The sequence below is a fragment of the Leopardus geoffroyi genome, chromosome C3 (genome assembly GCF_018350155.1).
Source record: "Leopardus geoffroyi isolate Oge1 chromosome C3, O.geoffroyi_Oge1_pat1.0, whole genome shotgun sequence".
Lineage (NCBI taxonomy): Eukaryota > Metazoa > Chordata > Mammalia > Carnivora > Felidae > Leopardus > Leopardus geoffroyi.
In genome coordinates this window covers 107192563-107209850 of record NC_059338.1, presented here as the reverse complement: position 1 = coordinate 107209850, position 17288 = coordinate 107192563, and the positions used below count along the sequence as shown (strand labels likewise).

General features: G+C 41.8%; 1 protein-coding gene across 1 annotated transcript; it reads right to left on the bottom strand.

Moving 5' to 3' along the window:
- Positions 1-585: 585 nt before the first annotated feature.
- Positions 586-16525, bottom strand: PABPC1 (poly(A) binding protein cytoplasmic 1). The gene is made up of 16 exons (XM_045454051.1): positions 15964-16525; positions 15622-15850; positions 12366-12559; positions 12050-12165; positions 9788-9927; positions 8127-8221; positions 7675-7812; positions 7379-7474; positions 4973-5245; positions 4668-4758; positions 3937-4047; positions 3700-3854; positions 3088-3172; positions 2513-2643; positions 1874-1967; positions 586-1041 (listed from the first exon to the last, which is right to left on the bottom strand). Exons 2-15 carry the CDS (start codon positions 15812-15814, stop codon positions 1875-1877), a joined length of 1911 nt encoding a protein of 636 aa, XP_045310007.1. The 5' UTR covers positions 15815-15850; positions 15964-16525; the 3' UTR covers positions 586-1041; position 1874.
- Positions 16526-17288: the final 763 nt, after the last annotated feature.

The following is a 17288-nucleotide window of genomic DNA, read 5'->3' as shown; positions in this document are numbered from 1 at the left end:
CAGAAGTATGTGTAGAGAATGGAACAGAGATTAAAACTAGACCATTCTCAAGTGTATTTAAACTGCCAGGGTCTTTTTTTACGCAGGTTGACCGGGGGTCCTGGCCCCCATCTTCTAAACCCATCCCCCAGAGGTAGAACCCCCAAATACTGATTTTTCACAAGTACTTTAGGTGACAAGAGTCTAAGGCATGAAGTCACAATCAGCAACTTAACAAAGATCTTTTTGAGATTAAGGCTTAAAAGTTACCCTCACTTTGTCACTGCTATTGCTGTTTTACACCATATAAATGAGGGTTTAAGCTAATTATCTTTCCAGCTTAGACACCTTACTAGTCATAAACTGGCATCATCTCAAAAAATGTTCGTCATTTAATGACAGACATACGTTGGCTCAAGAATTGACACGGAAATGTAAAAACACATTAGGGATATTCTTCTGGCTCTTTCTCGTAAAACTAGGATACCCTTGAACTTAACAGCACGGGTTAAGAGGTTCACGGAAGAGGTTCTTCTGCCAATCCCAGCTTATCACCTATTTGCGCAAGCCAATTACAAAGAAATAAAATAGCGTACCACCACTGTGCACTGTTTAAGGAATTTTTATTAAAGCAAGAATTTTATAATCCAAATTACGTTTCCTTGCTCAGTTATCAATTCTGTTATTTAAAACAGAAGTGACATTCTGAGCTATTCCACAGTAAAGAATTACAAAATTAAAGAAAGGAATGCTTTAAATTTTTGTACTTTGCTGAAAATTCTTTTTCCCAGGGTCTATAAAACATTAATTTGTTTTTATATTTTACTATTTTTTTGTGTTTTTTTCTTTTTTTTGTTGTTTTTAAATCAATAAGTAATCTAGGACTAGCATTATGTTTGCTAGACCTGGCATTTGCTCGGTACATAAGGTTCAAAGTTTCCTTTCCTTTTTTTATTTATTTTCTATTTTGCAATGTTTTTTTTCCATAATGTTTAAGTTTTTCGATGTTTAGATATTTTTCTTCGGTGAAGCACGAGTTTCTTTTCGTGGTCCCTGATCAATCTGTGAATGCAGGGAAAAAAAAATTATGATCATCAGACTTGCCAAGCTAGTATTTAATGATTCCAGTTGCTAAAATAAAAGTAAACAATCCTTATATAAAGTGATAATAGCTGCTAGTTATTGCGATTATATTCCAGTATGCAAATGTACCAAATGTAGCGCTGTGCAAATTTCAAGTACACAGCATGCTAATGGCAAATACCAGCAACAAAAGAAGATAACCAATACTGGTACCTGTCAACAGCAAATTGAAAGCCCATGGCCAACTTCAGTGTGCAGCCTGTTTCTGTAAAGTCTTATTGGAACCCAGCTGCAACTATCTGTTTACATCAGGTCTACGAGCTCTTTCACATTAACACTGTAACAGAGTAACTGCAACAGACAACACGGCCCACAAGGCCTAAAATATTTCCTTTCTGGTCCTTTACAGGAAAACGTCCGTCAATCTCCGGTCTGGGCTACACAGCTACGTCACCCTGTTTCTTAAAGTAAAGAAGGGCACTAGTAGAGGCCGGGGGCAACTGTCCTTGCTGCAACTCAAGAAAAGGTGTAAGCTATGAAAAGTCCTCTGCGAGTAAGTACACAGAAAGCCCAGCCCATCCAATCAGTAATTCAAATACATAATTCTGACAGTGTTTGAAAACATTCAAGTCAATACCAGGCTAACAAGTAAACTAAAATCTCCTTTAGTTTCTATTTCTACTTCTCTTTAAAAAGTCAGCAATAGGTTTGGATTACCGGTAAAAATAAATTTTTTTTTCGTTTCAAAACCTACTCAAACTGGTAAGAGATAAGGAAATCAGTATGAAACTCCCCAGGGAGTAATGCTCACTTTAAACAGTTGGAACACCAGTGGCACTATTAACTGCTTTCTGGGCAGCCTCTTTCGCTTGGTGGGCTTGTAGTACGGCTACAGCTTCATCAACCTAAAGAACAAATTGGCTCTGTGAAGGAGTCACTGGAAGAAGTTCCAATTCACAACATGTAAATGTCCAAAGGCAAACCAAACTCTTCCTCAGAGGAAAGTGGAAGGAACTGCTTTCCAGAACACATTTCAGCTATCCATATCCTTTGGGGTTACAATCCACCACCGTCCTGGAATCGTGAACCCTCTTGTGCTTCTCACGCTCTCCTCACCAAAACTCCCCCAAAGTTGAGAAACATTGGCAAACATGTCTTTCTTCACTAAGAAAACAGCACAGCCAAGAGAGCATGGATGCTGGATGTGAAACCAAGCTCTGCCATGGACTAGCTGTGTGAACAAAGGGCAGAGTTTCCAAACTGTTCCCCCATGTACAGTAAAAATGGGGATGACGGAACCACAGGTGGTTATCAGGATTTACATTTGTAATAAAACTTAGAACTGTGCGTGGCTTGTATAAAGCACTTATTATTAATGTTCAAGGTTCTATAAAAAGCCCTGGAATACACTGTATAAGAAGCTGCTAGATAAGTGATGAATTTAAATTACTTTAGAACGGAGAGACTCTGGAGACTCAAGCATATGAAGAAGTTCTGAATTATCAATCTCCAACAACATGCCAGTGATTTTACCAGCAAGAGTAGGGTGCATGGCTTGAATTAGAGGAAAGAGCCGCTCACCTAGGAACAAAAACATAAATTCCTTTCATCAGAAGAATAAAGCCATCTGCCAATATTAAAACTGGGTTGAAGAACCTTACTTTTGGATACAGCAAATAAATGCTAACCCCAAATCCACCATTTTGATACTGTTATCAAAGAGATCAAGCTCTACCCCAAGGCAATTAAGTTGTTAAATGTGTGCTCAGTTTTTTATCCATTTAGTTCAAATTCCCTGTCCCAAAAATGTCATGGGATCCATGGCAAGTAACACCCTATTATCCTATTCATCAAAAGCAAAATAATTAAAAGCCTGGAAAGCTATCAAGAAGTTTGGTAGACACACCAAGTCAAAACAATCCCACCACCTTCACTGCCATTTTTAGGTGCAAAGCAGGGCTCTGAGTATCTCCCTCCTCTTTTCTAGCCAGTCTTTCTGTCACTAAGTGGGACAAAGGCACTTACCCAACATTTGCTTTTGCTCTTGAGGAGGGGCAGATGCCAACATGGAAGCAGTCAAAGGCTCCTGACCTTGTACATGGACAGCAGGCTAGAAAAACAGGAAAATTCCGAATTTAAAGTACAGAAGTGATGGCACATAAAAACACTGATCACCAGAAAATCCCAAAATGATGAAGACTGCATTCTAAACATGAATAGGAGAGGCTGAGTGAATCAGCAATACAGCCCAAGTATTATAACCACACAGGATACTTCCTTCTCTACCTGGAATATTCTTTTGAGCTCTGTTTCTATTACACTCAATGACAGTTGACAATTTTTGTCTCAGGGTCGAAAAAAGGGGGTGAGCCAAATCTCACAGACCAATCTTTATTTTGCCTTTTCTCCCTTAGGACTATGCCTAACAAAGCTCTCAAACCACACAAGTGGGTCAGGATAAGGGATGCCGAATGCTTGTGTAACTCCCACAGTATAGGGCGAATAAGACGTTTTTTCACACAGCCAATTAACGGGATACCAATTAAGATATTCTGGACACCTCAAGCTCTCATGATCCAGCTGTCATATTTAACTGCAACCAAGGCCCGTCCTCTCGGGAAGAACTCGAAGACCCACCTGCTGCATGGTAACTTGCGGCTGTGCATTCAGATGCTGCTGCGGATTGCGGACCCCGGCGGCGTACTTATACTGTGGAACGGTGCGGACCGCAGGAGTGGCTGCAGCGGCAGCAGCTGCAGGACGTGGACCCATCGTCTGTGTTGACGTGTTAGCTAAAAAATGAACATGCGGGTCTGTACTTTGACCGTGCTTTCAAAGCGGAAATCCATCTTTACAGGAAGTGTTCCGACTTACCAACACGCTGTGTGGACATGACTCGTGGAACCTGTGAAGAAGCTGGTCTCATAGTACTAAATGGTGGTCTAGGAGCGGCTGGGCGGATAGCACCGGGCATATTTTGGAATGCTGCATTTGAAGATACAGACACACGTTAACTGGGAAAAAACTCACCGAAAGCATTAAAAAACTCACGCTTTTTTAGAGTTGAGGTTTGAACAAAAGGATAAAAATGAGTAAATAGAAGTACCATGTTTTAAAGCTTAGTCTCTCACCTGCCACTTGCCCGGAGAATGAGTCCATAAAAAAATTCATTCATGTAAGAATAAGTACTTACTACTACCTGAACATGATACACAAACCTGGTTCCAAGTGCTCCTGCGATGCAGCCCTGGTCCACAGGGCAAGGCTCAAAATGCCAGGACGCTGATCCTCGCACATTGGAACGAGGTCTTTTAAAATTACTGCCTAACCAAATGTGAAATTAAGAGTTGGATCCATTCCCAAACTTGTCATAAAGGAAAATCAAATCAGCACAGAATTCACTGCCTCCGTAAGACAGGAAGGGGGAGGCATTTTAGGATTTTGCTTAAAAAAACAAGAAACAAAAAACGCTAGGATCCCCAAAATGAACACCCATAACCCTAAATTATAAAAAAAGTCAATATGCCGTTGAAACAGAACAGCTTATTTGTCTCACATTTTTAGTCCAAACAATTCACAACCATACTTAAAAACAAAAGGCTTACGATGAGGTCTGGCACCCTGAGCAGTCCAGCGAGGACTTGGTCTGAGTTGAGCAATCTGGCTAGGAGGGTAGTACGCAGCACGGTTCTGAGTCTGCAGAAAGCAAACACACGCGTCCGGTAAAGAAGCAAGCAAGTGACGCAGCGAGCTCGACACTCCATAATAAACAGTCAGCAAGTCCTTACGCTCTGAGCGTTTTTTTTTCAAACGTAAATCGTAATTCACATGCCTTTATTTAGGGCAAAGACACTAAACGTGACCAAATATGAAAACCTGCATTAGGTTTTTGTTCTCTTCTGAAACTTACCTGTGGGATAGCTGCCATGAAGTAACCTGAAGGAGGTGCTGGCTGGTAGGGGTTGATTACAGGATTGGGCACAGCTCGGACACTTGCCATTCTCTGCATATACTGGTTAGTGAGGTGAGCCTGGCGCTCTTCTTTGCGCTGAGCTAAAGCTACATACAATGGCTTGGTGGCCACAATTCTACCATTCATTTCTGTAACTGCTTTTGTGGCTTCTTCTGGGGAGGAGAAACATACAAAACCAAACCCTTTGCTGCGACCACCCTCCATCATGACCTATTAGAAGACAAAAAGATTTAAGAAAAAGTTAATTCAAGGATAGAACAGGACGCTAAGAAAAAAGCATTACTAACTTGTCAATTACAGCTACTGACTCAAGTACACACTGTTAATGCTTTCATTGTTTTCTACAATGTTTCCTTAATACCTGAATATTCAGGGCAAGCTACACACGTGGTACACCTCAGCCAAACAAAACAGGAAGTAAAGAGGTGGAGGTAAGACAGCAAATGCGGTAGGATTTTAGATAGTCAATTAAGTATTAGACATTAAATATTAAGGTTTAAATATCTGAGTAATACATTCAGGGCCTGCTAAATTTAACTCTAGCATCATTAACATTTGACTCAGCAATTCAAGTGGACAACATGCTTTACTATTCTTTGGGTGGGGTGGAGAAGCAGCTGAATCTTAGAAATAGCCACAATTCACAATTTCAAATAAAAATTTCACATTCAAGGCCAAAAGGGCCATAAACATTGGCTAGAAGGAAGCTTCCAAACACTGCAAAGATCATTTAAAGGAGCAACGAGGAGACGCAAAGAAGTCCTCCTTAGCCCAGCAATAAACACGTTCTACAACTACATTGAGCAGTATGGGGTAGCGTAGGAACACAGTCCAAGGATCTCACACGTAAGGGGAATAAAAGCAAAACACCAAGAAACAAACAAAAAAACTGAGCTCTTGGTTGCTAGAAGCAGAGAGGTGGGGGTAGAGGAAATGAAACAAAGAGGTTTTAAAAAGTATAAACTCCCATCTATAAAATAAGTCCGGGGGATGCAATTAATGTACAGCATGGGGGACTATAGTCAATAGTTCTACATTACACATTTGAAAGTTCCTGAGAGTAGATCTCAAAAATTCTCATCACGAGAGGAAAAAGAATTATGTATAGTGACAAATATTAACTAGATTTATTATGACTGCTTCACAACATACACAAACATCGTCATTATGTTGTATACTTAATATATGTCAATTCTACCTAAAACAAGATCCTGAAACCTACCCATGCAATTATGGGAATTTAGTGTGTTAAGGTTAACATTTTAAAATAATGAAAAAATAGACCTCGCGTTATTCAATACATGGTACACTGAGAGAAATGAGAAGAATTAAGTCACAACTCTTAATTCATGTCACACTGAAAAATCAAATTGCCCGATTCTGAACATAAAATGTAAACTATAGGGAAAACAAGATGACAAAAGAACCCAAAGTCCTAAGTGAAAGACTGGAGAGAATATTTGCACTATAAAACAAAGAGCTGACATAAAATTCACTCCTCCTATATCCCAAAATACAGATGCACAGAACTTTACACACAGAGGAATTCTTGGATCACTGACATCAGAAAAAAAACACCTGGAGCAGGTTCTTAAAATCCCGGAATTTAGATTAAAACCACATATTACATATTGCTGTAATTCTTACTTTCTGAGTTCAAGTACATCAATCTTTACTGCTTGGGGGCTTGAAACTGGACTCCCCAGAATGAAGTGTTAATGAATACATATTTCCCCTGTAACAATTATGGTTTCCTGATAAATTGCTTTTAAAAAGATATTTAGAGACCGAGAAGGCATGTGTGCAGAGGTAGGGAGAGAGAGTCCTAGGCAGGCTCCGTGCTGTCAGTGTGGAGCGGGGTGAGGGGGCTCAACCCCGTGAACCATGAAATCACAACCTGAGCAGAAAGCAAGAGTCAGGCGCTTAACCGACTGAGCCACAAAGGTCCCGGTGCCCCTAAACTGCCTTCTTTAACCAGGAAAATAACGAGTTGAACAGAGTATATAGAACTACGTGTATTAATTATGTGAGGATCAATCATGAACTATGGTCAACAAATGTAGCCTTCCCCAGGAAGCATTCAGAACTCACCACCTGCAAAAAATAAACCATCAAGGCTACATCTACTTCAAATTTGAATATATTTTCGAAGCAATGAGACAGAAACCTGATTTCCAGAAAAATGAAAGCCTGTTTTTTTTTGGAAGAAAAAAAACCCCATTTGACTATTCATTTACAAAGTAAGACAAAAATTCCAGTAGGTGTATTAATGTGAAATTTATACATACATATCCACATGCATGGATTTTCCCTAAATGGTAAAAAAGTATCCCTATGCTTTACCTTTGCACTAGTGATTGTACCAAAAGGAGAAAACTCTTTCCGGAGACGTTCATCATCAATACCATCATCAAGATTTTTCACATAAAGGTTAACACCCTAAAAAAAAGAAAAGAGAACTGAAGGAAAAGAAAAAAGAAAACCACAGTGGTACTGAAGCACACTTCCTAGTATTTTATCCCATGTTTCTTCTCCCTTCCCCCCTTCTCAAACCCTCCAGTTACCTGGCAGTAACTGACATGAACGTAAACTAGGTTTGCTCAGCTCTGTCTTATTTTGCTTGTCAATTAAAAATGAACCTGGTATCTGGTGATCCTATCTTGCTTCATCTGTTCAAATTTGCGCTTAAGTTCCGTCTGCCGTTCCACTTTTTTCTGAGCTCGACCAACGTAAATTTGTTTTCCATTGAGCTCCTTCCCGTTCATCTCATCCACAGCCTTACAGAAATCACAAAAACTTTAATTACTAACTTGCAACGGAGAAAGAAGTTGTTTAACGATACGGGAAATGTTAGGTTATGAAAGCTAAAGGTGGATCTGTCACAAAAACTAAGTTTTGTTTGGGGAAATACCAGTTCCCAATTTATACCCTCAAAACTCATCAAATACAAGTAGCTGAAAACAATACGTGTAAAATAGCCACCAGAACGCATGTAAATTTCAGCAGCAGAGCAAGGAAATGTGTCATCTCCCTTCTTACTACAAAATACGGGAAACCCACACTGTCTTTAGTTAGTATATTTGAGTCTTACTTTCTGTGCATCTTCATGCCTTTCGAAGCTTACAAATCCAAAACCTTTGGATTTTCCACTTTCATCAGTCATTACTTTCACACTTAAGGCAGGTCCTAAAAAAAGTTTTTAGATGATTCAAAGGTATTTCACACATTTATACATTTCAAATTTCAACACACAAAAACAAAGCCATGAAAAAAATAAAAATTAAAAAAAAAAAGTCTCTTCAAAGACCTTCTATTTGTACTAAGAAGGTAAGTACTCTATTCCCTGAAACGCTCATTCCTCCTTCCATTTAAGGAGGTTATGTTTTAGGCAATTGTAAATGAGAGAGATTTTATTTTGTTCAAAACAGATTTGCTTTTTTTTTTTTTTTTTTTTTTTTTTTTAGCCAACAATTGGTTTTTCTCAACCCTTGGCCCACTTGACTTTGAACTGGGAGTGGAGGGAATACAGGAACCTTTGGAAAGACAGAAATCACTTGGGAGAAGGTGGCACGTTTTTGATGACACATGGCCCCCGTCCGCCCAAGTGAAAGACACTTCACTGAGGTGGGTGTTATCTCAGCCTGGGAGACGGGGCCAAAAAAAGGTTTAAAATCACATCTGATTACAGAGAATATGGAACAGCTACGGGCACAGGTAGATTGTTTCCTTTAAGGTACCTCTGGTCCTAATGCTGTACTTCCAATCTCTGCTTTGAGAAATAGCCAAGAAAATTATTTGACAAATTTACGTAGTGGTGGTCACCTCACATTAATTTGGCATAACTGGTTAATAATATCCAACTTAAGAAACAGCTTCTAATTAAAAAAGACAGATGAAACATACAAAACCATTCACTAAAGAGAATTTAAAGATGCAAGACACAATTTACCTTTGTGCAAAAGGACAAGTTTTTTGCTCAAAGGAGCAGTGGGTTCAATGTGGCATGCTAGATCGGCAATAAAAAATTACATTTCCTAATTCTGTATCATTTGAGGTGCTCAAAAAAAAAAAAGCCACCTATTTAATAAGTTCAACAAATGATAAGGAAAAGCAAATCACCTGCAAAAGCATTCAATTTAAAGTCCATCCTCTGATCAGTCACACAACTATCTAAAGTGAGGCTGGTTACACTTCGCTGACTTAAAATTTAATGAAGTTAATTTTGAAATGCAAGGAACAAATAGTTTAAGATCCCATGGATTCAGAAGGCCATCCCAAGGAGATATCACGGGAAAATCAGGATCTCTGGCTTTGTCTTTGAATGTCATGGTTTCAAATTGCTCAAACACGAGGCTTTTAAGACTGGCCAAATACCCTAAAGCTGGCCAGCTTTCCTGTCCCCTAAGGACTGCATTCTGACCTAAGTTGGCTGTGTCGTGTGCATGCCTCTGATGAGATGGGATCTGTACGTGCATAAATCCAGCACAACTTCTTACTGTAGCATAACCTTTTAAACTCTGTTCCAATTATGCAGTCACACCTTACTGTGCTAATAACAACACTATTAACCTTTATTTATATACTACTTTGTAGTATAATGGACTATCAGTAGTTTGATCCACATAATGACAGTTATTTTTAAGTACCATATTAAGTTTCATTTCATTTACTTTAGTATAAAGTATTAGCCAAAACTAATGTTGAGCAATTACTCAGAACTTTGAGTGTAAAAATTTAATTCAGACACATTACCAAACTTGCCAAAGAGATCCTTAAGGCGCTCATCATCCATATCTTCTCCAAAATTCTTGATGTAAACATTGGTGAACTCTTTTGCCCTAGCTCCGAGTTCTGCTTCTCGTTCTTTACGAGACTTAAATCGTCCAACAAATCTAATAAAATATGTAAGGACTATAAAATTAGGTTCTATTTTATTAAGTTCAGATTAATTAAGCCTGATGGTTGATTTTGTAATTGTTACTGATAATTTCAGAATCTCTAATAAAGAGCACACGATAAAACAGAAGTGCCTTAAGTGAAAAAAAATGGAAGCATAAAAGAACAAACCTCTTAACTACAATAAAAAAGGAAGCATTTTTCTTCACACACACTCCTGTCCCTTCCTTCTGGCTAACCCAGGGTTAAAGAGATCATGCCTAGCAATATAAAGGAGTGGGGGGTAACACATGCACCACACCAAGGAAAAGACCTAAAACCTTTCGTCAATGCTATTTCCAAGTGGCCCCTGCGCATTTTTTGTAATCTCCTAAAATGGAAAATTTATACTTCTGAATTTTGTACTCTTAACACCTAACACCTTCGCAAATTTTCTTTGCAGCATTATCGACTAAATGTTTTAAAATTTTAGGTTTCCCTAAAAGTAGGGCATGTCCCTAAAGAATATTGTAATAGACACCAAAGTAAAAAGCCATCTCCCATTAATACCACCCAAATCATGACTGACTTAGTCCCTAAGTCCTTTTAATGGACATACCTGTGACTTTGTTCCTTAACCTTCCCCACCCCACTCATTCGGCAGTGCTTCTCCTTGCTATCAGTTTTACAAACACTCCCAACAGGAGCATAATACTCCACTGCGGACATCACAACTTTCTGCTTTTGTAAATAATGCTGGAACTTAATGAGCCTTTCTGTTATTTCTTAGGATAGATTTGCAGCAATCGCAGTAGTTCAAAAAGCCTATAAGTGACCTTAAGTTTACATACACAAACGGTTTTCCAAAAGGATTACTTCACACTCAAAAGAGCAATAAATTATTTAATCTAGACCCCCACCGATGCTGGACATTCTTCTTCCCACCCCCCCAAGCATGTGGACAAACTGTAAGATTTTTATCTTCTAATACTAATGATGCTAAATATTTCTCTCATTTAAAGATGTTCTACTTCAAAAATAAATAAAGATGCACTACTTCTAAGAATTAGCCTTTGTAAATTGTTCGTATCGAGCAACTGCTGGTTTCTTAGACTTATATGGGTTCTTTACACCTTACAAAGTCTTTCCTTAATCATGCAGGGACACAACATTCAAATAGATAACACCATGTGCATCATGTGCATGATCCCTTCATGTACAGACTGACCATACCACTTGACGAGGTGACCACATTTTAAGAGTGATGCAGTTTAAGGTGTTCTAAGAACAACCAGACCCAATATGCATGCTATCACTGCAGTTTATACAGCAACGTGAAGTCAGATCATTTACAGTATGGCCTTACAGTTGAATTTGCCTGGATAATTAAACAAAATCGACTGGCGTTGAGAATAAAAAATTTAAGATGTAATTTCTTTGGGCTCACAAAATCTGCAATTTTAACCTGCAGCAAAAACAAGTCTCAGAGGTTTTATCGGTGCCATTGTATAAAAAGTTAGCAACTTTTAAAAACAAGTTTATTTTCGGGAATGATTAGTTATGAAGATTTCTGGTTTAATTCCACTTTATCTTTAAATGGGTGGGGGGGGGGGGGTCACAAGGTTAAAAAAACAAACCAAAAAGCCCCCCAAAACCCAAACCTTTAAACTTCATCAATAAATTGTAGTAGTAAGGCCAAGTAAAGAGCCAACTTAAGCTCTGAATTTAGACCACTGGGTTTGTATCCCAGCTCATCTGTCAAACCAGCAGGTTAACACAGGCAAATTATTTCAGCCTCAGTTTCCTCAAATGTAAAATGGGTCAATGATCACCTCAGGAATTGATTAAGTTTCTGTTTGGATTCCTAGTTTTTTCACTATGCACTTATTCTGACAAAGTTTCTTATCGCAGTATACCTATCTTCATTTTCTTTTTGGCTTGAATGCTGACCAATCACGTTAATTCACCGTTATTTGTATGTTACAACAAATCAGAAAAGACAATTACAAAACCTACCAAGATGTGGTTTATTAACTTTCACTCCAGCTCTAGCTCTTTAAGAACACAAATATACTAACTTGTAAGATGAATTGAACTATTAAAAACAGATTTGAAATATGATTAACTATTTATACTTACACTTTGCGATCATTTAGAAGCATCCCATTCATTTTTTCAATAGCTCTTTCAGCTGCTTCCTGTGTCTCAAAATGTACAAATCCATAACCTTTGGAACCATTTTCATCACAAACCACCTAGGGAAAAACAGATACCAATTTTTCATTACTTGCTATTGATTCAGCATTTTTTCCCCCAGTGTTCAGAGAGAACTTGTCAGCCTCCTAGCCTGGGTTATTTGGGAAATAAAGCTACCTATGTAGTATGGTTGCTCTTTTAAGGAATAAACTACAAGAAGCTAAAACACTGTAAATGTTTACCTGTCAGTTTGGCTTACCTTACATGAAAGGATGTTACCAAAAGCAGAAAATGTATCATACAGTGCTTTATTATCAATGGATTTGTCCAAATTTTTAATGAATATGTTGCCCACTCCACTTTTGCGAAGTGATGGATCACGCTGAGACCACATGATGCGTACTGGCTTGCCCTTTATAACATCAAAATTCATGGTGTCCAAAGCACGCTCCGCTGCAGGAAAGACATGTTCAGAGTGAATATTACTTCGAAACATTTTCAGGCTACTAAAAATTATATAAATCATTGTGGGGGGGGGGGGGGCGTGCCTCTACTTCTTTAAACTTCAAGATGGCTGGACCTTACCTCACACTGGTCTAGATTTAAATTGTGTAAGGCAAAAAAAAAAAAGAATTATCAGAAATTTCCAATCTCCCATGTTAATAGATGACCTATCACTAATAAGGTATTTCTGAAACAATTTTTAACTGCCATAATTTAAAATCACTTTTGTTCCTACTCAATATAAAACCACGATACCTCCGCATACAATTTACTTAATAAGCAATATAAAAGATATTAGGCAATTATAAATGATCCAGACTCAACAGTTTTTAGATTTTCAAGCATTTCGATGCCTTCCCTTATTGTCAAAATCAATCTTTTCATTGCTTACCACAGCCAATATTATATAAAAATTAGTCCATCAAAAAAAAAAAAAAATTCCTGGATGGGGGGGGGGGCGGTGATTTCAGGAAATCATGGCCCAACCTCCTATTGCCATATTAAAAAAAAAAAAAAGCTACATCCATTCAGATCCAGATTTGAATCCATCTTTCAAAAACTAATCCGATGTTGGGCATACTTAGCTCTATACTGAATACAGAATTTTTGGAATACCAGGTCTACAATATTCACAATTCACTAACACTTTGACACATAAAACCAATTCTTTCTTTAGTCACCGATTTATTAATCATTTAATCCATTATTCCTAGATAGTGCTAGAATATTTCAAAATCTACCCTATGATCTCAGGGTCTTTGAAGGACTGAATTATGTCCACCTCTACCATGAAGCACTTATCAAGACTTTCCATGGAAAAATGTATTCTAAGTAAAAAAAAAAAAAAAATTAGTCCTAAAGGAAAAAACAGTCCATTTGAAGTCCTGAAACACCAGTTTCTACAAATTCCATGCCAATGTAACTGTAAAATTATTGAGAGGACAAATTTTCCGGCCACTTCTTTTTATAAATGAAAGCTCCAGTTTCTAGAAGATAGTGACAATCAGCTGTCAGCTCATTATCAATTGACCACACCTACTCAGCTCCCCTAGTTTTTTAGCTGACTTTGCTTGAGCGTCTTTCGAATGAGTCACCTCTTCCTGTTAAATTGGAAACTGGTCACTTTTGGAAGCTATTCTACAAGTTCATCAGTGTTGCAGTAAATAGGAAAAGAAAGAGAAAACCACTGGAATAACTAGAAAGACAGTAATTTGTACTGAAACCAAATAAATGGAAGATGAAAAAATGCTATTTTCTTTTGAGCAGTTACGGTACTGGTCTATGGAATAGACTGAGAATACAGGCAGTGTACTGTAACCATGGTAACCCGAAGTTCAACTTTTCAAATCACAAGAAATTCTCAAAAGTGGGTCTTTTTGTTTTAAAATTGTTAAACTGAGACCAAGTAACAGCCATTTCCAAAACTTACATTTTATGGTCTTTAGGGTTTGTTCAAGTTTTCTCTATCGACTCTAAATTGTGATTACCTGCCCCAAAGTTATTTCTCCTAATTTTTATCTTTCATTCAGTGGCAAACCTTGTCCAGGGTTGGGAAGAATTGTTATGGAGGGGTATTTGGAGCTCCTGCTTACAGAGCCAAAGGGCAGGAAAGCTGCAGTGCAGTTTTACAACTTCTGGCTCTGGGTCACTCCATAATATGCCTACCTCAAATCTCGCTATTACCTTCACTTGGTAAACAGCTGATCATTAAGTAACTTCAGTTCTGAGTGAATAAAATAAAAATTTAAAAGCCAACTCCCTGTAATTTGTATTACTTAACATGTATCCAAGCAGCTTGGGGAAAAAAAACAAATTGGGCCATAAAGTCAACTGAAGCGGAGTTTTAGAAGTCAACTTTTAGAAGTCATACATCCAGATATGAAAGAAAATCCTGGTAACTCATCACCACGCCACATTATCTTATCGGTTTGCCAAACTGTTTTTGTGAATGGTTTAACTTCAAAATAAAAATACAAGGTTAGCCACATTTCTCTCCATGAATTTCAATCTTACTCTCATCTGTTATTTTGTGCAATTTCCCATAATGTACGGATATTCTGGACCACTTTAAAAAACAAACCTTTACTACCTGAATGCTACTAAGTATAATGGTCCAGTCCACACTACACTTGTAAGTAAACAGTTCACAGCCAAAATTGGTGAATACGTTTTAAGGAAAACCTCTCAAAAGCACAGGAAGAAAAAAACATTCTGAACAAATTACCAGTATTATGAAACTAATTTGGATAAAACATTCAAAATGACCCACACTGCTTGAGCAAACAGTTGATTTCAAAAGGGCCATACTCCGCAACCTCTGCTTCTACCATTCTGCTGTTCGTATTAGACTGAGAAATGCTTGAACTCGGGGAAACCCCCAAACGCGTGTCTCATCTGGTAATTTACATCTCTAGAGCCACCGGTCACTGACAAGTGATTAAGAACGGATTCAGAAACCCAAGGACCACCACATCACCAAATTAACTTTATTCTAAGGCCCTGTGGCTCCCCCAGGCGATTGGGCCAGTAGCAGAAACAGGCCTCGGGCCTGTGAGGTTACAGGGTTCAACACGTGGTATTTTTCGAGCACCGAATCGCACTTCCTGCGGGTCCTGGGGCGCCGGCAAGAGCCCGGGTGGTGGGAGCGCCTTCACCTATTACCGGAGAAGGGGACTCGACTCCCGACGCCCCAGAATCCCGCAGCTACTGGCGGGAGCGCGGTGGAAGAACCCAATCTCACCCAACCTCCCGGCGCGTCATCACCCTAAAGTTTGAGAGCGGCTGAGGCCGAGAAAATGGTCGCAAAGGAGGAAGTGGCCAGGCGTGCGGCTGCCGGCAGCGCGGGTCCCCGCGGGCACCGGGAGCGGGGGTCCCGGCGCCCGAGCCTCTCCCCGCCGGCCGTGGGGGGCTGACATGCCCTCCCGCCCCCCTCCCCGGGCCCGTCGGCCTAGCCAGCCCGCCGCCGCCTGCGCCTCATGGCCGCCCGCCCGCCCGCCGGGCCCGGCTCTCACCGTCCGCCGGCTGCTGGAAGTTCACATACGCGTAGCCCAAGGAGCGGCGGGTGATCATGTCCCTGCAGACCCGGATGGAGAGGATGGGCCCGGCCGGGCTGAACTTCTCGTAGAGCATCGCCTCGGTCACGTCGGGGTGTAGGTCCCCCACGTAGAGCGAGGCCATGGGGTAGCTGGGGGCGCTGGGGTTCATCTCGGCACGGCTGCCCGCAGGGCCACAGGCCGCGACCTTTCCGTGAGAGGAGGAGAGCGAGTGCTGGGGCCGGGGGCCGGAGCCGGGGGGAGGGGAGCGGGGGCAAGCGCAGAGGGACAAAAATCAACCGGAATCGAAAACTACTCAACGGCCGCAGAACGGGGTCGATCGGCTGCCGCTGGCTGCTGGCTGCTGGCTGCCGGCTGAGGAGCGAGGGTGGCGGTGTCGGGTCCAGGCAGCGGGAAGGCCTCGGTCTCTTGGTTCCTTCTTGGAGCTGCTGCGGGGCCGCGGGCGGGCGGGCGGGTCGGTCTCGGCTGCTTCACCGGGTTATTTTATAAAAGAGGAAGAAAAAAAAATAAAAGTCTCCGGCGGGGGAGACGCGGATTTTTTGTTAATTTTTTTTGGGTTTTTTAAAAGATTTTTTTAGATTTTTTTTGGGTTTTTTTAATAATAAATGTGTGTTCCGAGCCCGGAGCACACACTCCGCACTCTCAGCACTAACCGCCGGGGAGAAGGGGAAGCACCGCCTCCTGCACCCTCTACTTATACCCCCCGCCGCACTCGCCCCGCCCCCGCGCGTCTGACGCCAGGGCCCTACGCGAGCGTCAGCGCCGGAGGAGGAGGAGACAAGGAGGCGAGGGGGAGGAGGGAAAAGAAAACAGGAGGAGGAAAGAGCAGAGAGGAAGGGAGAGGTGGCGGCGGCGGCTGCTGCGGGTGTGGGGGTGGGGCTGGGGCGGAGGGGCGGGGCTTCTGCGCACGCGCCGCGGCCGAGGGGCGGGGCCTGTGCTGCGTAGGGTTCGCGGGGGAGGGGACGGCTGGCTCGCGAGCGGCTCTCAGAGGAGTCGGGTTGGGACGGCCTCTCTTTCCACACACCCCGCCCCCACCTCCACCCCGGAGAAGCGTTAACCCGTCACTGCGGCGGTGGGCGGTGCGCGGGGCTTCCGGGTTCCTAGGCGCTAACCACCCCCCACGTGCACGGCCGTCAGGGCCTTTCCCGCCGTGGCCCGCCCTGTTCCGCTCGCCCCCGCCGCGGAGGGACGCCGGGCGCAGGTGGGCCGGCGTGGTCCCTTCCAGACCCAGTTTCTGAAACGTGCGTGAAAGGAGCCGGGGCTGGCTCCCCTTTCTCCTACCCGGACCGCACTACGAGTCCCAGCGGGCAGCGCCGCCACGCGCGTCGGCCGCGGAAGCGGTGCCTGCTGGGAGCTGGAGTCCCCAACGGCCGAGGCGCTCGCTGACTCCAACTGGCCGCGGGTCCTGGCCGCCCGCTCGGGGACCCCCAACCGTCCTGGCGCTGGATCCCGGTCGCCGCCCCGCGGTGCTTCCAGTAGAGGCGGGGGAGGGGGGGGGAAGGGGAGGGGAGGGGTCTTTGGGCTTCTCGTCCCCTGGTTTCCGAGTCCTGGACTCACCTCGGTCTCCACCGGACGCTGCCGTTAGTCAAAGTGGCTTTAATCTGGGAAAACTGTTTCGGTGTCTT

Bases quoted from the DNA above. Each gene is read 5' to 3' on its own strand.
- PABPC1 (XM_045454051.1), bottom strand. From the start codon at position 15,814: ATGAACCCCAGCGCCCCCAGCTACCCCATGGCCTCGCTCTACGTGGGG. The intron at 7,813-8,126 runs GTAAGACTCAAA...GATTTCTGTAAG, and splicing joins GGCATGAAGATGCACAGAAA to GCTGTGGATGAGATGAACGG. The intron at 1,968-2,512 runs GTAATTTAAATT...TTTGTTCTTTAG, and splicing joins CAGAGTCTCTCCGTTCTAAA to GTTGATGAAGCTGTAGCCGT.